Source organism: Biomphalaria glabrata, chromosome 8 (genome assembly GCF_947242115.1).
Source record: "Biomphalaria glabrata chromosome 8, xgBioGlab47.1, whole genome shotgun sequence".
Classification (NCBI taxonomy): domain Eukaryota; kingdom Metazoa; phylum Mollusca; class Gastropoda; family Planorbidae; genus Biomphalaria; species Biomphalaria glabrata.
In genome coordinates, this window is record NC_074718.1 from 22,735,508 (window position 1) to 22,757,801 (window position 22,294).

Sequence of the window (22,294 nt, forward strand, 5' to 3'; positions counted from 1 at the left end):
ATATTTATATAGATCGTAGATATTTGTTGACAATGTTGCCATCATTTCATTGTTGATCAGAGAAACTGTTGACACAGCACAAAGATAGAGGCACATTCTTTCTTCCATTTGCTAGGACAAATATGTACAAATGCTCATTCTTCCCTAGTGCTATTAGAGCGTGAAATGGGTTGCGTGAGTCAACTTGGAAAACCAATGACTTGGTAGAATTTAAGTCATTAATTAACATATATGACTAGATTGACCTAGAGACATGCATAGGACGTAATCTTCTTTTTTGAAGTAACGTCTGTATTTTATAATAAGAAGATATTTGTTATAAATGTTTTAGATGTTCCTTCAGATTTGAATATGATTACATCCTAGCCCAAACCTCCATCAGGACGGCGGGGATGGGTTTTAACCCAGGACCATCGAGACCACCCAGCCCAGAGCGCATACCACACGACCAGGAAGCCATCCTTCATTTCCCATGGATAACTCACAGAGGACCCATATTATCAAAGATCCTTTATATATTTATTGTTTCTAAGTGTTTATTATTTTAACAGTTTTTTTGTTTTTTTTTCGCAGTCCAATAGCAATGGCGGGAGAATTAATGACCCAACATGGCCTCCTGGAAAAACAACCCCAGCTGAGGGCGACAGAGACAACTTCATCTTGCGTTATTTCCGAGAAGCCAGAGAAGTGGACACAGTTTCTGATTGGCTGGATGCGCACCGCCAAAGTTCAAGGCTCGGGGACCGGCCTTAGGCCACACCACGCCGTCACACTTCTGCAGCAGCAGCGACACCAACCCACCGTCACCCTCTACACGTCGCTGGCCAGGGAACTGAAGAAAGGGGACCGCCGCTGGCTTTTGGAATTCCTGAGCGGACACGGACTGGAGATTCTATTCGAGACACTAGAGGCCGCCAATAATCTCAAAACAATAAGCGCCGGGACCGAGGCGACACGGAACAATACAAGAAACGTCAGTTTTTTATCGGTTCTGCTCCAAGCTTGCTGTGCTGAGTGCATTTCTTTGGTCATGGATTCTGAACCTAGCTTGGATTATATCATAGAAAATGAAGAGTTTATCCGAAGATTCGCTGTAGGTAAGTGCTGCATTGAAAGATTGACGAACACATATTGTGACACAAACATGAAGACTAATGCACAGACAGTCTGGCGACATATTTTATGTTAATTTATGCACGTCGATCAAAATGCAGGAAATAACTTGAGACATTAGGATGATTACTCCGTGAATAGAGCCCAATACCATTCATGACATTATTTTTTATTGAATCATTTTTTGTATACCTGCCTTCTAGATCTAGTTGTAATTGATTACATATTGACCACATATTTGCCCGCAATTATTTTTATTTAAACCAAATTTAATTCACAATTTTACCATAGTAATAGAAAGAAATTTAAAGATACTACTAGATATACAATATATCATCTACAAAATGACATTTTGTTAGATTAAAAGAAAAAGAATCTACTTTTAAAATGTATTACGGTTTGAACACTGAGCTAATTATGGCCTGACATTTCGCACCTACTTCTTTGATTCGGATTGTTCTATCAATTTCACTCAAGGTCTGTTAGTATAAACTGAAGATATTTCACTAGTCCACATGAGGTCAACCAATAGATTTTATTTTTTTTGGGGTGGGGGATTAATATTTAAAATGGGTGTTAATTGTTTAGAGCGTACTGTGTACAAGACAGTGCAGACGCTTATAGCTAGATTCATTAGAACTAAATGTTGGGCACACTGACAATGTTTAGATGTGTGTGTGTGTGTGAGTGTGTGTGAGTAGTGTGTGTTAGTGTTTGTGTGTGTGTATCTTACTGTGAAGTCCTGGACATTCATGGAGTTCTACCTACTTTCGAGATCTAGTTTCATTTGGGAAGAAATTTATGCTGTTGTTGACTAGATGTTAATAAAATATATTTACCTAACACCGTCTTTTGTGCTATCTATCTATGCATGTATGTATGTATGTATGTATGTATCTATCTATCTATCGATCGATCTATCTGTCTGTCTGTCTGTCTGTCTATCTTTTCTATCTATCTATCTATCTATCTATCTATCTATCTATCTATCTATCTATCTATCTATCTATCCATCCATCCATCCATCCATCCATCCATCTATCTATCTATCTATCTATCTATCTATCTATCTAACTATCTATCTATCTCTGTCTGGATGTCTGTCTATATAGCTATCTAGCTAGCTATTTGCTTGTCTGTTTCTTCAATATGTCTTTTATTTTGTGTCTATTAATATAAGCTGGTCTTTGTCTTTTTAGTCTATTAATCTGTCTGTCTATTTATATAAGCTGGTCTTTGTCTTTTTAGTCTATTAATCTGTCTGTCTGTTTATATAAGCTGGTCTTTGTTTTTTTAGTCTATTAATCTGTCTGTCTGTTTATATAAGCTGGTCTTTGTCTTTTTAGTCTATTAATCTGTTTGTCTGTTTATATAAGCTGGTCTTTGTCTTTTTAGTCTATTAATCTGTCTGTCTATTTATATAAGCTGGTCTTTGTTTTTTTTAGTCTATTAATCTGTCTGTCTATTTATATAAGCTGGTCTTTGCTTTTTTAGTCTATTAATCTGTCTGTCTGTTTATATAAGCTAGTCTTTGTCTTTTTAGTCTATTAATCTGTCTGTCTGTTTATATAAGCTGGTCTTTGTCTTTTTAGTCTATTAATCTGTCTGTCTGTTTATATAAGCTGGTCTTTGTCTTTTTAGTCTATTAATCTGTCTGTCTATTTATATAAGCTGGTCTTTGTTTTTTTTAGTCTATTAATGTCTTTCTATTTATATAAGCTGGTCTTTGTTTTTTTAGTCTATTAATCTGTCTGTCTATTTATATAAGCTGGTCTTTGTCTTTTTAGTCTATTAATCTGTCTCAATTTTTTTTTAAATACCCGCCACCCTTTTAGCAGTTCTCTGTATCTTTCTCTAAACTTGTCTACAGCAAACTCTATATAGATACTATTGAAAGAATAAAAAGTTCGCTTAATTATGTTCATACATTTCATAATGCTGTTTCCAACTGTTGCAACGTATTGCGCTACTGTTAGGTAATATGATATAGTGTTTCTACCATCTGAGCTAACGTGTAGACCAGAGGATCATGTACTCTACCTCTTAGTGGCCTAGCAAGTGCAGAAATAGACAGATACAAAACGACGAATAGTGCAATCCCACAACATCTGGACTTAGTTGAGAGCCAGTGGCGTAGCTAGGATGGGGGGTGGAGGTGGGGTCCAAATTTTTAAATTCCCCCTGACCCCATTAGAGGGAGGGTCCAAATGAGTGTCCGAAACATTTTTACATGAAATATTTTCCAATGTCATGTTATCTTGCTATTCGTGTGGTTCTGTAAATAAGTGACCACGTTGCATGTATTCCACACATTAGACTTATATATTCATAAGTACATTATCTCATGTCATGATGTCGAATGTCCAAATGCAGGGGCGCCATTGACGAGGCCAAGCCCATCCCCCTGGCTCACAAATCCCTTGCTATGCCTCTGTGTAGAGCGCTGCTTTTGGTGGTGACTTTCTGTGCGGTATACATGATACACTTTATATGCGACATGTAACAGTAAATAGATGTCCACTGTTTAGAAAGTATAGGGTACGCTCCCTTACAAATAGTCTACGTAGAGCCCTTCCCATTCTTCTATCCACTATCAACAAGAATAATTTGATTTTGTACAAAGTTTATATCATCTCACTCTGTCTGTCTGTCTGTCTGGTTCACATTTTGAACACGTTTTTCTCCCAGATTTATTTTCGGATCAAGCTGAAACCATTATTATTTTTTTACCTAACCAAACACGAATCAATAATAAAAAAATTAAACGACGAGTCAATTATTGGTGATTAATATATATGGAGAGCTCCCCGATTTGGAAACCACTGCGCAGTTCATCTCATGTATGGTCTAGTCATCTGAACGCTCCAACATAAAAATGAGAACGAAGAGGAAGAAGGTGATAAATTATTTTGCTTGAAAAATGGCTATAAATTCTACATTACTGATATAAGCTTTTTTAAAAAAGTATTTTTTATATTTTGCTTGTTATGGAATCAAAGTAGGTCGCTTATCTAAATCATGCGCACAAGTAAGTTTGTCGGTAAAATGTTTTACATGTTTCGGATGTTCCTTCAGAGTTGAAAATAGTTTACTTCCTAGTCCAAACCTCCCGCAGGACGACGAGAGTATGGGAGCGGGCAAGGTTTGAACCCGGGACCATCAATAAATCCAAACGACAGTCCAGCGCGCAAACCGCACGACCAGGCAGCCATGTTTAGTGTATGTTTTTGGAAAGTGCAGGGGTTGATGATGGCGGTGAAAACAATGCAACCAAAGAAAGCTAAACGTTGATGGGAATTTTCACCGCCCCCCCCCCCAAAAAAAAATGGGTGAAGTTGTCAAACAGCGCCCTTTGTCGGTTGACCCATTTCATTCATCACATGTACACTTTATTATTATTTCTCTAATGGTGACTCTCGAAGGAGTGCGCCGCTTGTTAACAGTGCTTGTTATAGCCCTCTTATCTTTGTGCAAAAGGACCTCTCCACATGCCCCCCACTCTCTCTCCTAAGAATTACCTGAATGGATTAATGGGCTAAGCTAACCTGGCACAAGAACAATGCTATGGGCAGGTCTCACGGTCAATCCCCCCCCCTTTTTTTTTCTCCTTCCTATCTCTGCAACCTATCGGTATTTTAACGTAACCATTGTTTGGCCACCCCCTCCCCCATCATATCTCTTACATAGCGTTGTGTTTTGTTTGACTCGGGTCCAGGTGTTGTCGTCCCGTGGACAGTTGGCGTGGACTTGTGGGTTACCATAGCTGTTTCCTCCTAACTCCTAACTTCCTGTTCTCGTCAACACTTTCTTTCCCTTTTAGTTTTAGTCTTTTTTAGCGGCCCCCGTAAGGGGAAAAGACGCTATTAGTTTTGTGTGAAATGTCTGTCCGTCTTTCCCGTTTAGAACTCGTAAACTAGAAAATATAGTGAAAATCCGACATCACAATATTTTAGACCATTCAAAGTTCTGATGCAACGGCTACTTTTTTTTTCTGAAAGCGAAAAATCTAATTTTTAAAATCACTTATGCAAGCAGTTTTTTAAAAAGAAAAAGCTAATTAGTATGCATTATAAGCTAGTTATTATAAGCTAGCTAGTTAGGTCAGGAGAGACGCGATAGCTGAGCGGTAAAGCGCTTGGCTTCCGAACCGGGGGTTCCGGGTTCTAATCCTGGTGAAGACTGGGATTTTCAACTTCGGAATCCTTGGACGCCTCTGAGTCCACCCAGTTCTATTGGGTACCTGACAATAGTTGGGGAAAAGTAAAGGCGGTTGGTCGTTGTGCTGACTACATGACACCCTCGTTAACCGTAGGCCACAAAAACAGATGAACTTTACATCATCTGCCCTATAGACCACAAGGTCTAAAAGAGGAACTAGTTAGGCCAGATTCACATCTAACTTAACATTCACTTTCACCTATCCTTTGATCTGTTGGACCGTTGGGGCACTACACAAGATCTGTTAACCTTCTTTCTCCATTCTTATCTCTCATTTGTTCTTTCTGAAAATATTGAAGCCTGCCTGGGTGGACCACTTCGGGGGCCGATTTTGAGTTTGTGTTTCCACACAAACTATCTTTGGATTAGAACTTTCTGGAAGCTTGTTATGTCTTTTTTCTTTCAGATGTTAAAATTGTAGAGATATAAAATGTAAATGGTTATAAGCCGTTGCTTCTTTCTTTCTCTTTGTGTTACATTGTCTAACAATTCTCTGATATGTTGATCTATACTGAATCACGAATACGATTGTAATTTAGTATTTAACACACATCTAGTCTATGTAGCCCGTGTAGTTGAAATAGACTATCTGCATTTTGTGTAGTATTGAAGTCTTTACAATTATATAATTATATTATAAAATGTTGTTCTTTATGCAAGTTTGTTGTATACTCAATCTGTGTACTGCATGTTTTTGGAGCCTATACAAACTGTCCTCACCTGATGATAAAATTTAAAACAAATATATTTAACTAACTAACTCGTGATGGTAAAATTTAAAACAAATATATTGAACTAACTTACTAACTAAAGCAAAAAAAAAAAAAACGCGCTTTGTCCTAGAATCGGCAGACTCTAACGTTATATTTGTTTTGCTTACTGAGACTCGCCCCAGTTCATATCAAAAAAGAAAAATGTTGAGTGAAGAATGGTCAAGAAACTAGCGTGTCGACAATGTATCTCTAATCTGTACAACATCAACATCTACTTAGTGTCTTAAGACAGTGTGTCTTTCTAAAAAAACTAGCCCATGCTTGAGTGTACTAACCATCTTTAGAAGACGATTATACGGCAGATCCTGTAGTTCAATAGGAGAAAGCGCTATGGTGCAGACCTATGAGTTGAGTGAGTCAGAGACGGAACTGCAGGTGCCGCGAACTGGCTCGTGGTTTACCTTGTTTTTAATGTGTGTGTCACTACGTCCTTGACCTTTGAAATCTTTCAGCTTAAAAAGGAAAAAAAAACTTTTTTTTTTTGTTAAAATCAAAGTAAAGTAGATACAGATTTTCATTCACCTTTCACAATGAGATACATCTATTAGCCTTAAAAAAGTGTCACCGAAGCACTCAAATGGTGTCATCTATTTAGCTTGTGTTCAGTGTTGGTGTCTCTTATACTTAGAGTTGAATTACAGTCTACTTTCACGTGACTTCCTTGACGGACTATTTTTTCACTAACTACTGTGATTATGGAACTTACATGAAATCATAGTATCACCTTCTTCCACTACATAGTTAGGAACCAAACATCGTCTGGCCTTATCGCCTAATACCTGTTTTAAAAAAAGTGTTGACCTGGACTTGATTCCTCTAGTCCAACATGAACATTGGTTGCTGGGATGAAAGGCGTGGGGAGACTGGATTAGACTGGTAATCTCCACCTTTCCCTAAGTAGATAACCTAGCCCTGTGATTCACGGGGTATTATGTTCAGTTCCCGCACAATGACTGCGGGAATCCCGCGTGCTATTTGACTTCAAAGGGACTTTTTTTTTTTTCTATACCAGGATCTGAGCGTGTTAGGAAACTGACAAAAACTTGAAGCGTCCAAATAAAGGTGAGCGTTTCTATGAAGAAAGTCAATCTTCAGTGGCAGTGCCGCACTGAGAAACTCTTGGCTACTTAAAGATTGGAACATCTTTTCGTTCAGAAGCTATTTAAAAAATTTCGATTTCCTGCTTCGTGAAATGCTAAAGTGACAATGCAAGTGAAGGCCTACCAACTTTGTCAATGTTTTTCTTTTCTTACTATCAAATTTGTGAATGTTTTTTTCTCTTGTTTATCCACACATTCTCCTGATCGTATGTAGCACGTAGATACACCTACAATAATTAACCTAATGATGTATTGACTTCAGATTTCCATCAGGTAGCTTCTTGATTCAAACATTCTTTTGTTCCAACATAATACATGCAATGGTGAACTGTTTTTCAATTTTAGATCTAAACGTGACTGACATACCGAAAACACAGACACCGCTAGCGGCTTTTTCCTACACGGGACGCTGTACATATATTCAAAAGGATAAACTACTTTAGAACTTGTGTATTCTGCAGTAATAAACAGCAGAATAAGTGTATGCTACAGAAAGAGACAGCAGAATAATTGTATGCTACAGGAAAAAACAGCAGAATAAGTGTATGCTACAGAAAGAAACAGCAGAATAAGTGTACTCTACAGAAAGAAACAGCAGAATAAGTGTATGCTACAGAAAGAAACAGCAGAATAAGTGTACTCTACAGAAAGAAACAGCAGAATAATAGGCATAGCGAAATAGGAGGGAAATTTCAGGAAGCGAATGCTTCTAATGTGTGTCTGTATGTGTGAGTAATTGCCAGAGTGTTAAGTTCAGCTGCTTGGACGCCCCTGAATGAAGGCATTAAAACAATTTTGACGTTTAAATATATCATCTGGCACGAAAGAACTACGAGAAGGGAGTGGTACGGTATTTAAAAAAAAAAAGCAAATGGTTTCGGACTTTCCTCTTGATAAGCCACTGATAAACATGACCGTGAGTGTCCAGGCACAGCCTACCAGGTATTTAAGGAGGTCTAGGTCCAGGGGTCCAAAGTAATTGCATGCCTCTACTCTTTAGTTTCTTATCTAGCTAGAAGCACCAGGGAATGGGGAGGAAAGAGAGGTTGTTACCGCCTTGGAGGGTGGTCCCAGCCACACCTGTAATGTTGAGTAGGGCGGGGGTCTTATCTGAAGCTGGGCCGTCAAGTAGACGGGACCGTACACCGCCAGGGCCAACACAACATTGGGTATATAACAATACCCTCTTCAGAGCGTTCTCGTTGGGCCTTTCAGCATTGAATGGTAACCGTGTCAGCCCTGTGGGTCTACCTAACAGCAGTCTAGCTGTTGGGGTGTATGAATACAATCCTCGGGTAAAAAAAAAACTATTCTACATGCTTCCTTAGGTGGAGAAAAGTACCCGTAATCATCAATTAAATTTTGATTTGTTAAATACTTAATTTTTTTAATGGGAGGTTTTCATTAAATGGGGGCTAATTCTCTAAAAACGAAATTTTTTGTTCATTCGATGTATATAATATTGATAAACAATACAGTTTTACAGCTTTAATTATTATTTTCTTTTGCACACTTCTAACACTGCAGAATCAAATGAACCATCAACTTTATAAATAAAGAGAGTCTTAATGTGACTGCATTTAGTATGCACGTTTCCAAAAGTACGTTAGAACCTTTAAGAATCCTAACAACAGAATGGGTAAAAAAAAATGAAATATAATACGTTATATCAAAATAAGGAGATAGGTGGTCGAGCGAAAAAGCTCTTGTGTTTTGAACTCTCGAGTTCGAATGCTGGGGAAGACTTGAATTTTGAAATTCAGTAATTAACGTAGAGGCCATTGGTCGTGGGCCGCATCACACCCTCATTTTCCGTCAGCCTTAGGAAAAAATGAGCTTAACATCATCAACCACATAGAGTACAATGACTGAAGGGGAACTTACTACCTCAAAAATACTAAAGATTTAGAGTAGTGTCCCCATCCCTTTGTAACATCAATTTAATCAAGAATGGCACGCTCAACATACAACTGGGAGCAAGGAATAGTCAGCAGTATGATGTAGTTTAGTCAACATCTTTTTGTCCTCTCTTGCACTCCCCCCCCCTTTTCCTCTTTTTTTAAAAATTCATACCTAAAGGCCCCCCCCCCCCGTTCCCTCCCCCCCGTTCCCCCTCTCACTTGGTGTTTGCTCCGTACAAACTTGTACAGATTTAAGTCTCTGAGACTAAGATCCATACTAAAGGCGGGTGCAGTACTTAGCGTATGTTTGATATTCCTTAGAATACAAAAGTCGTACCATTGAGCTCCAAGAGAGGTCAGACTCCATTTCAATAAGGGACCAAATTTGCCTGCACTTAAAGGCAGGGACCTTCCCAGGGTGCAGGTGGGTCATAAAACTACCAAACACTAAGAGACAGGGTGTAGTTTATTGACATTATTGATGAGGGTATTGGATTGGGAAAACTCTCCCCACCCCCGGCCCATCCCACACACACACACACTATTAAAAGCTTTTTTGAACAATTGAAAATATAAATACAATTCAAAGAACATGTCATCGAACATTAAGTGTGACAATAATACATGAGCATATCGAATATTAAGTGTGACAATAATACATGAGCATATCGAACATTAAGTGTGACAATAATACATGAGCATATCGAACATTAAGTGTGACAATAATACATGAGCATATCGAACATAAAGTGTGACAATAATACATGAGCATATCGAACATTAAGTGTGACAATAATACACGAGCAAGATAATTTCACATGTTATACTATGACAGAGTCGTAGATTGGTTTGACGACAAACGTCAATAAAAGGTAATTAGATACAGCTGTCATTAAAAAATTTTTGTTGTTTGTAGTGACAAGTGTCAATGAGAAGTCATTAATTCAAGTTGTTTTATCAGTAGAGGCTAATTCGGTCAGTTCAATGTTTGGTGTCTCTATTTACAACGTGTTTCAAATGTGTTGTTGAGCTCTAGCATTAAATGTCTTGTTGAGCTCTAGCATTAAATGAACAACACATTCTTAAGTTGATGGGTTTCAGACTACTTTGAATATCAAATCTAGGTCACCGCTGTGACAAGAGTTTAAAAAAACCTAACCATTCAAAAGTCTTCACCTGGACAGACTGCTTGACCCAGTTCATAGAAATAGTCCCAGGTTCACTTACCGCCATTCAATGGGCACTTGAGGAAACGTTTGCCTGTTGCCCTAGTCGTGCCCTAGTCATGGCCTGGTTCCTTTATTATCTGATAACTCTGATCTATCTCTGCTCACTAACTATTTTCATCCCCCTTTCTCCCACTTCTTAAACCCATTCACAGACATGTCATTGCCACTAATTAAAGTTCTCCAAGGCTGTCAATGAAATGGGATCCATAAGTTGTAATTGACTTCATTTCTTTAGAAGTGCTTCCTTCAAGCAACACTGTATCTTCTCCTAGAGACTACTAACATCTCTAACAAAGATAAAAAAATGAACATTTGAATAGTTTCATATATAAAGCATTTGTGAGTCTACATGGAGAGAGAGAGAGAGAGTGAGAGGAGAGAAGAGGAGAGAAGAGAAGAGAAGAAGAGAGAGAAAGAGAAGAGAGAGAGAGAGAAAGTAACTATGTGAAATACTTTCTAGTCTTAGTTAACAGGTTTACATTGGAGAAGAAATCCAATGTTCAGAGTCTCTCACATTACATTCCCACAAATGATCTGCAAGAAGATTTCCATTCATTCCCCCCATTAACATGTTAATTGTTAAATCACCAAATGATTTATTTTAAACTCTTTGAGACTTCCCAGGCTTGATGAGAACATGTTTTGTTTTTCATAACATACTGACTTTTTATGTTGTTCTATTTTGATATAAGGAAAATAGTCCGAGATACCCAAACAAGACGCGACTAAACATGAAGCATTTCTAGAAGTCTTTGAATCATACAGTTCATGTACACTTACTGGGAAGGGATGGGAACTCTGATTTTTTCCCCTGTATTCTTGACATTCTATTGAGGGATTAGCTGAAGCATTCCTTCTTTGAAATGATGGACACAGTTCAAGTATTGGTTCAAACTGTTTGTTTTGATGCAACTTTGTTTTCGTCAGACTGCATGTCCAGACCACCATCTTGTTTGTTTCTATTTCAGGTGAAAATCTTTCAGCTTTCTCCAGTTCACATGATCTGTCATTGCCATAAGAAGAAGCCCCAGAGATCTTGAAGATGGGGAAACCCCGCTCAGGCATTCAGACTCCTAAACACCGCCCCTCCCCCCCCCCCTTTTTTTTTATTTGACCGCCAAGCATGTTCATTTCCTCCATTCACCTTATCTTAGCCTTCACCTCTCCCCCCCCTGCACTGATTTGTTAGCCCACCTTCTCGTCCCAGTGGTTCCCAGTAAGGGGTGTAGCAAGATACCAGTGGGCCGGGGTTTGAAAATATGATGGTGCCCCTACACCCTTGTTGTGGACGGTCTTTCACTTGTAGCACCAGACTACTGGTAGACATCTAAACCGCTGTAGGCATAGTATTTCTTCACTTGTCCAACTTGATTCACTTCTAGTGTGAACACAATATCACTTTCATTACATTAGAAACAAAATCAACTTGAGATAGACTGAAAAAATGTAACAGACTTAAGTAAAAATATAAAATGGTATTCTGAACAAAATCCAACTTACTACAAAAACACACGTCTTTTCACTCTGGTAATCTGGAGTCGTCTCTCGTACCTAACAATCCCGCTTATCTTGCATCATTCACAACTATTCGCTAACCTCTTCCCACCGTAACCATAGAAACACAAACACACACACTCCATAACACCCCTCTATGAAACTAGTGGGTTAAGTGTGATGAAAAAAAAAAAAAAAAAGAAACAAGTCAATCTGTTGGTGTCCAAAGAAACAAGTCATTCTGTTGGTGTCCATACATCTGTTAAAAGACTTTTCCTTGTATGTTACACCTTAAACAAGTAATAGTGCCATGACGCTCACTGAGTTCTTACAAGTATCATGATAATCATTGACTTCTTACAATTATCATGATAATCAACGATTTCTCACAATTTTCATGATAATCAATGATTGTACATCTGCTTAAAAGTAATATTTTTCAGTTCATTGTAGTCTTGAGCCCGGGCGCATTGAACCACTACGTGTCATAGAGGCTACGCCACTGATGTCGTCCAAGAAAAGTAGCTATTTTCTTTGCTCTTAGTTCTGCAAATGTTTGAGAACCACGGTTGTACGGTGATAAATCTCACGGTGGTGCGTGCAGATAAGTCGTCTGGGGTAATACCTTAACGCCTCTTTCGGCCATTCGCTGGTTTCATTCATAGAGTCCGGCGTCCACCTTCACAATAGCAAAAGGGAAAAGAATAGAACTGAACGTACACACACACACACCTTCACACAGGCGTACACTTTAGCCGCAATACACCCTCAGACACACACACAGGCAAACACACAGTTTTTCTAATTTCTCCTTTTACCTGATTGCTTCTTGTGGGAAGTTTCAAAAAAACGAAACTGGATTCTCTGTGATTCTGAAGCTGGTGTTGACTTTGTGTGACGTTGCTATGTGAAGTTGCTCTTAACACTTTGGTGCTATGTGGCTGGGACACAGGTCACTGTCACCCTGCGCTTTTTGTATTTCTTTAGAACACCGGCAGTTTGAATTCTTTCACAAAATTGGATAACAAAAACTTGTAAAAATAAATGCATTCTGGATAAGGATTATATTTTTTTTCTAAGAAGGTAATATATATATATATATATATATATTATATATAAGTCTAACTAATAATTTTAATTTTAATTGTTTCTCTGTTTTTCTACCAAATGTAGATCTAGATCTATATGTGAGTAAAATGTAATAATGCGCTCTAGTGAATGGCTGGCTGTAACGTTACTGTCTTACCTTGTGCAACAAAGTTGTAAGTTGCTTTAGATCGAACCAAAAACAAACATAAATGTGAATGAGTTGCGCCCGATCAAATCCGATGCATCATAAACCTGTAAGAACTATACATTATTTTATTCTATTAAGAAATTAATTCATATATTTTTGAGATCCATTATTTATATCTGCATCTAATTAATATATCTAGAATATTCTAGAGAATGAGATCATCTAATGACACGAACAGGCCAGCACAACTTGATCCCCTATAATGTAGGTAGTAAAACGTGAGGATGTGGCAGGAGGCCTACGGAGACAGAATAGTAAAACTATATACTTGTACTCCTATAACTCACACTAGAACTTATACTATTCTATAATTTATAACATACTCACCAATCTTACATTCATAATAAAACATACATATATATATATATACACACACATTTAATTATATGTAGCTCCGGTAGAGTGAATAGTTTTTACTAACCACCACCCTTACGGTAAATTCATTGTCCTAGAATAGAAACTAAACTGAGCCAAATGTCATGTCATTGAAATGTCATGTGGCTAAATGACACAATGTGACATGTGTCTGCATTGAACAAACATGTCCCTCTTGCCCTCCAAAAAACAAAACAAAAAACTTCACATTTTTTAAAAACTCCACCCAGTTACCTATTGGAGATGTTCTTTGTTAGCTTCAATGCATTAAGTTTGAGTGTCCGGACTAGTATGTTTAGTTACACTCACCAATATGCCGATTTGTAAATAGCAAACTTGAACTGTGTCTAGTTGCATTGGGACAAAAACTTGTTCACAGCTTAGAGAGGGAGGGGGGGATAGGCTAGAAGTGTTCAAATATTTCCTCAAATGTCACATTTTGTGCTCAGAGAAAAGTCAACTTGGTCTTTAAGTCTTAGAACAATTCAGTCAAGAGAAACATACAGTAACCAGCATTCCAATCGCAGTACTGTTAAGCACTGGCGGATCCAGGGGGGGGGGGCGGTAGGGGCGATCGCCCCCCCCCCCACTCGGCCGACCCCCCCCCCGGGGCGAATTTTATTATAGAATTCACACAATTTGTATACGAATTTATTACTTATGTTAAAAATATATACTAATTATTTATATTTCAACCTATTTTTAGATTATTTCGCCCCCCCCCTAGTATGTTGGCCGATTTGGTGGGGTCGGGAGGGGGCGATGGTATCATTGCCGCCCCCCCCCCCATACACTTTCGAGTTGGGGGGCGGACCAATTTATTTGTAGAAATCACAGTTTGCTAACAGAATCAATTAACTATCCATATGACTAAAACTTGTTATTGATATTTTAACCGATCTTTATATTATGTCATTCCCTGTTTGCCGATTGATGGGGAAGGGGGGGAGCGAATACCTCTACTGCCCTTCCCACCTAAACCCTTTGAGTGGGGGGGGCGGTCCGTTTTATGGAGAAATCATAGTTTGTGAACAAAATTAGTTGAATTAATATATAAATTTTATATTATGTCGCTCCCTTTCTGGTATTTTGGCCGATTCGGTGCGGTTGGGGGGAGGGCGATTGCATGAACTGCCCTTCCCAGTCTAGCTCTCTGAGTGCTTGGGGGGGGGGGCGGTCCTATTTTTGTGAAGAATCATAGTTTGTGAACAAAATTAGTTAAATATATATATATATATAATATATAATATAAACTACGTATTGCATTGTATATTATGTCGTACCACACTCTAATCTCAAATTGTTTCATTAGTAAATTTAAATGAAAAAGGGTTCTACAAGGTGTGAGAGGCGATACATGCAATCGCATTTCCCCCATTGGACAAATCAATACTTTTTGTTTTTGTATTTATAGTTATGAAATTACGAAATTAAAAAAAAATCTGTCACTAATATAATTTATATATACTATAAATTAAATTCTGATATCGAGTCGCCCCACCCCCTATTATTTAATGCCAAATGCAATCTTTAGCAGAAATTATTCAAGGAGCGAGGATTAATCGTTTTCACTCTATCGCTCCTCCCGTTTCCAGACAGAGTTTATGTAATTTCACATGAATTTATCATAATTATTTTAAGAAAGACTTGGAAAAGTTAGAATTCCAACGAAATTTTTCAGTATAAGAGTCATAATTGAGATGAGTTCTAAACTCAAATAGTGTTTTCATAGTCGCCTTTTCCCAAACTTTACTCAATCTGATATTTTTCTAGTTGAATAAATTTGGGACTATAACTCACAATTTATACGATTTATCGAATAATTATTTTTTCGGCGGCGATCCTCAGAGGCCAAAATCTAAATATGTGGGGTATCTTATCTTTTCAAGGAACAAATCGGTTTTATTTGCAATGTATTTAGGGCCTATAAATTCATATTAGAATATTTTTCAAGTACAACATTATTCAAAAGGTCCTTTTTTAATAGTATGAATAATGAGCTTTAGGTCAGGAGAATGCGTTTCTGCATCGAAGAATGCAAGAAAACGCTTTTGGAGTCGGGGCTTCGCCCCGAACTCCACTGATGATTCTCCTGCGTTTCTGCAGTGAAGAATGCAAGAAAACGCTTTTGGAGTCGGGGCTGCGCCCCGAAATCCATTGATGAATAATGAGCTGTAGATGTCAGGAGAATGCGTTTCTGCAATGAAGAATGCAAGAAAACGCTTTTGTCGTCGGGTCTTCGCCCCGAACCCCACTAGGAAACCTTATAGCGCTGCCCCAGTTGTTTTGTTTTTCGCCGAAGGTTGAGGAATAATGCTTTTTTTTTATATTCATATATATATATATATATATATATATATATATATATATATATATATATATATATATATATATATATATATATATATATATAATATATATATGGAAAAAAATCGCCCCCCCCACTACAAAGTTCTGGATCCGCTAGTGCTGTTAAGTACCCCCAAGTTAGTTGAAATTACCGCAACCTTAGTTCATTGCTTTGACAACGTTTCAGTCATCTATTAAATCTGTAAGAAATGTTCATCCTTAAAAAATATTGAGCTTTAAGAAATATCCATCTAGAAGAAATGTTCTTCTAAAAGAAATGTTCATCTAGAAGAATTGTTCATGCTCTAAGATTGCCAAAGAAATCCACTCTTCCTATACATTTTGATTTATTTCATTTTTCTTATTCACTTTCAGCTGTCCCTTAGTCCGTTGGGGCACCACACACGATCTTACGCTTGTCTCAATTCATTCCTCTCGGTCTTTTACGAGGAGTCTTTTCTTTAGCCAGACACGTGAAGGCGTAATTTGCTTTTTGGGAAAGTGGTCAGAAAGTCATTGCATCACATAGTCACCGTTGTGACTTTGTTTGGATTTCCACGTTTGATTATTGTGTGCTAAAAAGATACCCGAAATTATTATTTTTTCAATTTACAGCTTATCAATACTTTAGGCTTTACATTGGATCTGGATACACACAAAAATGTTGCTTTTTTTTTGGATTAACCTAGATGTATATGTCATGAAAACCTCCAAAGTATCACTTGAAAAAAAAGTGTAAAAGTAAGAAAACCAAAAACGATTTTAATTCAAAGAGTAAATCTTTCTGAATGTTCATTGTATTTTCATTCTGTCCGTCTGCACTGGATTGTCTTGAATACTTGAATTATCATGACCATAATTGTAACCTTACTTTGGTAAATTAGCTTTTGAGTTTTTCTCAAGTCTCAGAATAAAACAAAAGACTAGTAGATTCTAGAAAAGACTAGTAGATATACTATTAAGTCAAATTTGTAATTGTGCCCCCCCCCCCCCAAATAAAGTGCTTGAGACTGAAAGAGGGACAACGTATTTTAGTTCTTCATGAAATGTATACTTATTTCTATTGTTGTGATTTGAGTTTGATTGGCTTACGTTGATTGGCTGAATGGTAATATAGACAGGAGAGAGGCAATGCTTTAGTGTTGGACACATGTATTAGACTGCAAACTCCTTTGCCTGGGATCATTAAATTGCCACTTTATGTCATCAATACAGACAGAAACTTAGATCTCAAAAAAAAAAGCAGCTGGTGGTAACTGTTCAGCCTGCAAGCACCTTCGGAATTAGGGTTGAACAAGAGACAGAAAACGAATAGAAAAGTTTCATTTGTCCCTGAGTCACAGCCACATCATATGCTGCAATATTTCGTGATCTGTTTTCCGATAGTGGAAGTGTATGTCAAATATATTAATAGGCAGCTTCCTTCAATTTGAAGTCAATTCTGTATGACCCAAACATGATAGGTGTTTGTTTTATTGAGTAGACATAGACAAGAGCCGATCTAAGACATCACTATAAAAAGTTCAGTTCTTGGAGATTCTACTGTCATTCTTGATTTAAAAAAGTGATCAAAATAATATTGTTTTGACTGACCAGCACCAGTAATCGTTTAGTGTTTCACACCAATAGCTTCAAACCTTTTCCCTCACACCAATAGCTTCAAACCTTTTCCCTCACACCAATAGATTCAAACCTTTTCCTTCACACCAATAGGTTCAAACCTTTCCCTCACACGAATAGCTTCAAACCTTTTCCAACAAACCAATAGCTTCAAACCTTTTCCCTCACGCCAATAGCTTCAAACCTTTTCCCTCACGCCAATAGCTTCAAACCTTTTCCCTCACACAAATAGCTTCAAACTTTTCTTTCACACGAATAGCTTCAAACTTTTCCCTCATACGAATAGCTTCAAACTTTTCCATCACACCAATAGCTTGAAACCTTTTTCCTCATACCAATAGCTTTAAACCTTTTCCATCACACAAATAGCTTCAAACTTTTCCCTCATACCAATAGCTTCAAACCTTTTCCCTCATACCAATAGCTTTAAACCTTTTCCATCACACAAATAGCTTCAAACCTTTTCCCTCACAACAATAGCTTCAAACCTTTTCCCTCATAACAATAGCTTCAAACCTTTTCCCTCACAACAATAGCTTCAAACCTTTTCCCTCACATAAATAGCTTCAAACTTTTCCCTCACACAAATAGCTTCAAACCTTTTCCCTCACATAAATAGCTTCAAACCTTTTCCCTCACACGAATAGCTTCAAACCTTTTCCCTCACACGAATAGCTTCAAACTTTTCCCTCATACCAATAGCTTCAAACCTTTTCCCTCATACGAATAGCTTCAAACCTTTTCCCTCATAACAATAGCTTCAAACCTTTTCCCTCATAACAATAGCTTCAAACCTTTTTCATCACAACATTAGCTTCAAACCTTTTCCCTCACAACAATAGCTTCAAACCTTTTCCCTCATACGAATAGCTTCAAACCTTTTCCCTCATACGAATAGCTTCAAACCTTTTCACTCATACGAATAGCTTCAAACCTTTTCCCTCATACGAATAGCTTCAAACCTTTTCCCTCATAACAATAGCTTCAAACCTTTTCCCTCATAACAATAGCTTCAAACTTTTTCATCACAACATAAGCTTCAAACCTTTTCCCTCACAACAATAGCTTCAAACCTTTTCCCTCATACGAATAGCTTGAAACCTTTTCCCTCATACGAATAGCTTCAAACCTTTTCACTCATACGAATAGCTTCAAACCTTTTCCCTCATACGAATAGCTTCAAACCTTTTCCATCACAACAATAGCTTCAAACCTTTTCCATCACAACAATAGCTTCAAACCTTTTCCCTCACAACAATAGCTTCAAACCTTTTCCCTCACAACAATAACTTCAAACCTTTTCCCTCATACGAATAGCTTCAAACTTTTCCATCACACCAATAGCTTCAAACCTTTTCCTTCATACGAATAGCTTCAAACATTTTCCATCACAACAATAGCTTCAAACCTTTTCCCTCACAACAATAGCTTCAAACCTTTTCCCTCACAACAATAGCTTCAAACCTTTTCCCTCACAACAATAACTTCAAACCTTTTCCCTCATACGAATAGCTTCAAACCTTTTCCCTCACACGAATAGCTTCAAACCTTTTCACTCATAACAATAGCTTCAAACCTTTTCCCTCACAACAATAGCTTCAAACCTTTTCCCTCACAACAATAACTTCAAACCTTTTCCCTCATACGAATAGCTTCAAACCTTTTCCCTCATACGAATAGCTTCAAACCTTTTCCATCACAACAATAGCTTCAAACCTTTTCCCTCACAACAATAGCTTCAAACCTTTTCCCTCATACGAATAGCTTCAAACCTTTTCCCTCACAACAATAGCTTCAAACCTTTTCCCTCACAACAATAGCTTCAAACCTTTTCCCTCACAACAATAGCTTCAAACCTTTTCCCTCACAACAATAACTTCAAACCTTTTCCCTCATACGAATAGCTTCAAACCTTTTTCCTCACAACAATAACTTCAAACCTTTTCCCTCATACGAATAGCTTCAAACCTTTTCCCTCATACGAATAGCTTCAAACCTTTTCCCTCATACGAATAGCTTCAAACCTTTTCCCTCATAACAATAGCTTCAAACCTTTTCCCTCATAACAATAGCTTCTAACCTTTTTCATCACAACATTAGCTTCAAACCTTTTCCCTCACAACAATAGCTTCAAACCTTTTCCCTCATACGAATAGCTTCAAACCTTTTCCCTCATATATTATAGCTTCAAACCTTTTCACTCATACGAATAGCTTCAAACCTTTTCCCTCATACGAATAGCTTCAAACCTTTTCCATCACAACAATAGCTTCAAACCTTTTCCCTCACAACAATAGCTTCAAACCTTTTCCCTCACAACAATAGCTTCAAACCTTTTCCCTCACAACAATAACTTCAAACCTTTTCCCTCATACGAATAGCTTCAAACCTTTTCCCTCACAACAATAGCTTCAAACCTTTTCCCTCACAACAATAACTTCAAACCTTTTCCCTCACAACAATAGCTTCAAACCTTTTCCCTCATACGAATAGCTTCAAACCTTTTCCCTCATACGAATAACTTCAAACCTTTTCCCTCACAACAATAACTTCAAACCTTTTCCATCATACCAATAGCTTCAAACCTTTTCCCTCATACGAATAGCTTCAAACCTTTTCCCTCACACGAATAGCTTCAAACCTTTTCTCTCACAACAATAACTTCAAACCTTTTCCCTCACACGAATAGCTTCAAACCCTTTCCCTCACATGAAACAACTCAGTCTATGTTTCTTTCCTTCTTATTTTTATCTTAAACCTAAAGATAAAAAAAAATCCACGGTATCGTTTACCGCCCCTGTTTTCCAAAATAACGTTTCCTTTTCGCGGAGTTAAACGAGCTTGTCTGATGCATGAATGTTGAGACACTCTCTTCCATCTGCAATTAGATTGTGACTTATTTAAAACCCCTGGCCAATGCGTGGACCTATTTAAACATGTCTTTTGGGCGGCTTAGAGCTGATTTGGGGCCCTAAACAGAGTGCAGCTCATAAACATGGAGGCCATCGTCTGCATAATATGTTTACCGGAAACGACGGTAAGCAAAACTTAGCACTTTTTGGCGTGAAAGGGGAGAGAATAGAAAGGCGCGGGACATGGTACTGTCCGGCCGACAGTATTGACGCTAGTTATCCCCCCAGAAACGCAGAAGGAATTAGCTTGTCCTCTTGAACTCAGAAATAGGTGTATGCTTGGAGATTAGGAGATTGCAACTTAGGCCTCCAGAGGCTACCTTTTTTTAAAACTAGCTTCTCACAGAAGGCCTTTTGAATGACAAGGGAGAGGGGGCGCTTAGAGAATGTTGACCTATTTGGCAAAAAACACCGTCTGGTTACTCAATTAAAGAATTAGTCAAAGTCAAAGATAGAAAGTTAAGTCAAGTCATAATGATAATGGCAGTATTTGTAAAACGCAGCAATGACACAATATTTACCATAATAGTAATTATTGTGTCAAAATAACATTGTTGTGTAATAACATATAATAAAATGTATTTTAATGTTTTAATGCAATAATAATGAAATTGACTAATAATATGATATAATAATTTGGTAATTCTGCAGGAGTTCAAGGGGCAGCCATCTTTGTTATTGTTTAGACTGTAATCTTGTATCTTGGGTTTTCTCTCAGATTTGGATTTTTGTTTGTTTTTATTTTTGAAGCTAAATAATATGCTAGATCTAGCTATACTGGTATCATCTAGTCCTAATAAGTCTATTAATTAGACTCATAATCTAACTCCTAGAACTAGACTAATTATTATATTAATATGACAAGGTTCTTAAAGGCAATAAAGGTCTATTAAACTGTGCTGATATTTATTGTAGGCCTAGTTAAATTTAGATTCTCTATATCAGAATAATTCAAAATAGATATAGATTCTAGACAATATTTAACAATTAAAAAGAAGACAGAACAATAAGAAATGTATTGTATTGACACCAAGTCAAAATTAAAAGAAAAAATAGCATTGCTTTGAAAACACAGAAGTAATGTTAATTCTTGGTATTTTTAAGACACTATCTTGGGATTTCTTTGGAACATAAACAATAACAAAATAGTACAAAGATGGCTGCCCCTTGAACTCCTGCAGAATTACCAATAATTTTACTATGTAAATAATGTAAAAATTATGTAATATCAAAAGAGACATCTTTTTTTATCTTGAGCAGTGATTAAAAAAAATATTTGAATACATTTCACATTCTATACTTTTGACATTCCTCCGAAAACATTTCTTCGAATTGTGTCTGTCCCTAGTCTTGCATTATGAACAGTCTCATAGTCTTAAATCAAAACTTTTCGTGGAGTTCTGCAGAAAACGATTTTATGAACATTTTCTTGCATTTCATTTTGTGTTCTCAAGGAAACTTGGATTGTGTAACGAAACTCTGTCAGAGAAACTTGATTGTGTAACGAAACTCTGTCAGAGAAACTTGATTGTGTAACGAAACTCTGTCAGAGAAACTTGATTGTGTAACGAAACTCTGTCAGAGAAACTTGATTGTGTAACGAAACTCTGTCAGAGAAACTTGATTGTTTAACGAAACTCTGTCAGAGAAACTTTGTCTCTTTTTTTTTCAAAATCAAGACATGAAGTTAATTTCAAAAGTTCTGGAACTAAATATTCAGACATTGCCAGTCCAGGACTATGCCCCCAACTATTCAATCTAGTGAGTCAAGTGATTTAGTCTGGAACTATGACAACCATCACATCCATTGTTTCACAGGAAAGAATCAACAAGAAAAACATTTTAAAATATTTTATTAAAAGACACTACGTCCAATATAAAACTTACAATATAATAACAATAAGTTTTAAAAA

At 37.3% G+C, this 22,294-nt stretch overlaps 1 protein-coding gene across 1 annotated transcript in view; it reads left to right on the forward strand.

Moving 5' to 3' along the window:
- Window positions 1-573: 573 nt before the first annotated feature.
- Window positions 574-22,294, forward strand: part of LOC106054548 (formin-J-like) — a 219,504-nt gene continuing 197,783 nt past the window's right edge. The window contains exon 1 of the mRNA XM_056039616.1: window positions 574-1,097. Coding sequence (XP_055895591.1) covers window positions 584-1,097 — 514 coding nt within the window. The 5' untranslated portion in view covers window positions 574-583. The remainder of the gene's footprint in view (window positions 1,098-22,294) is intronic.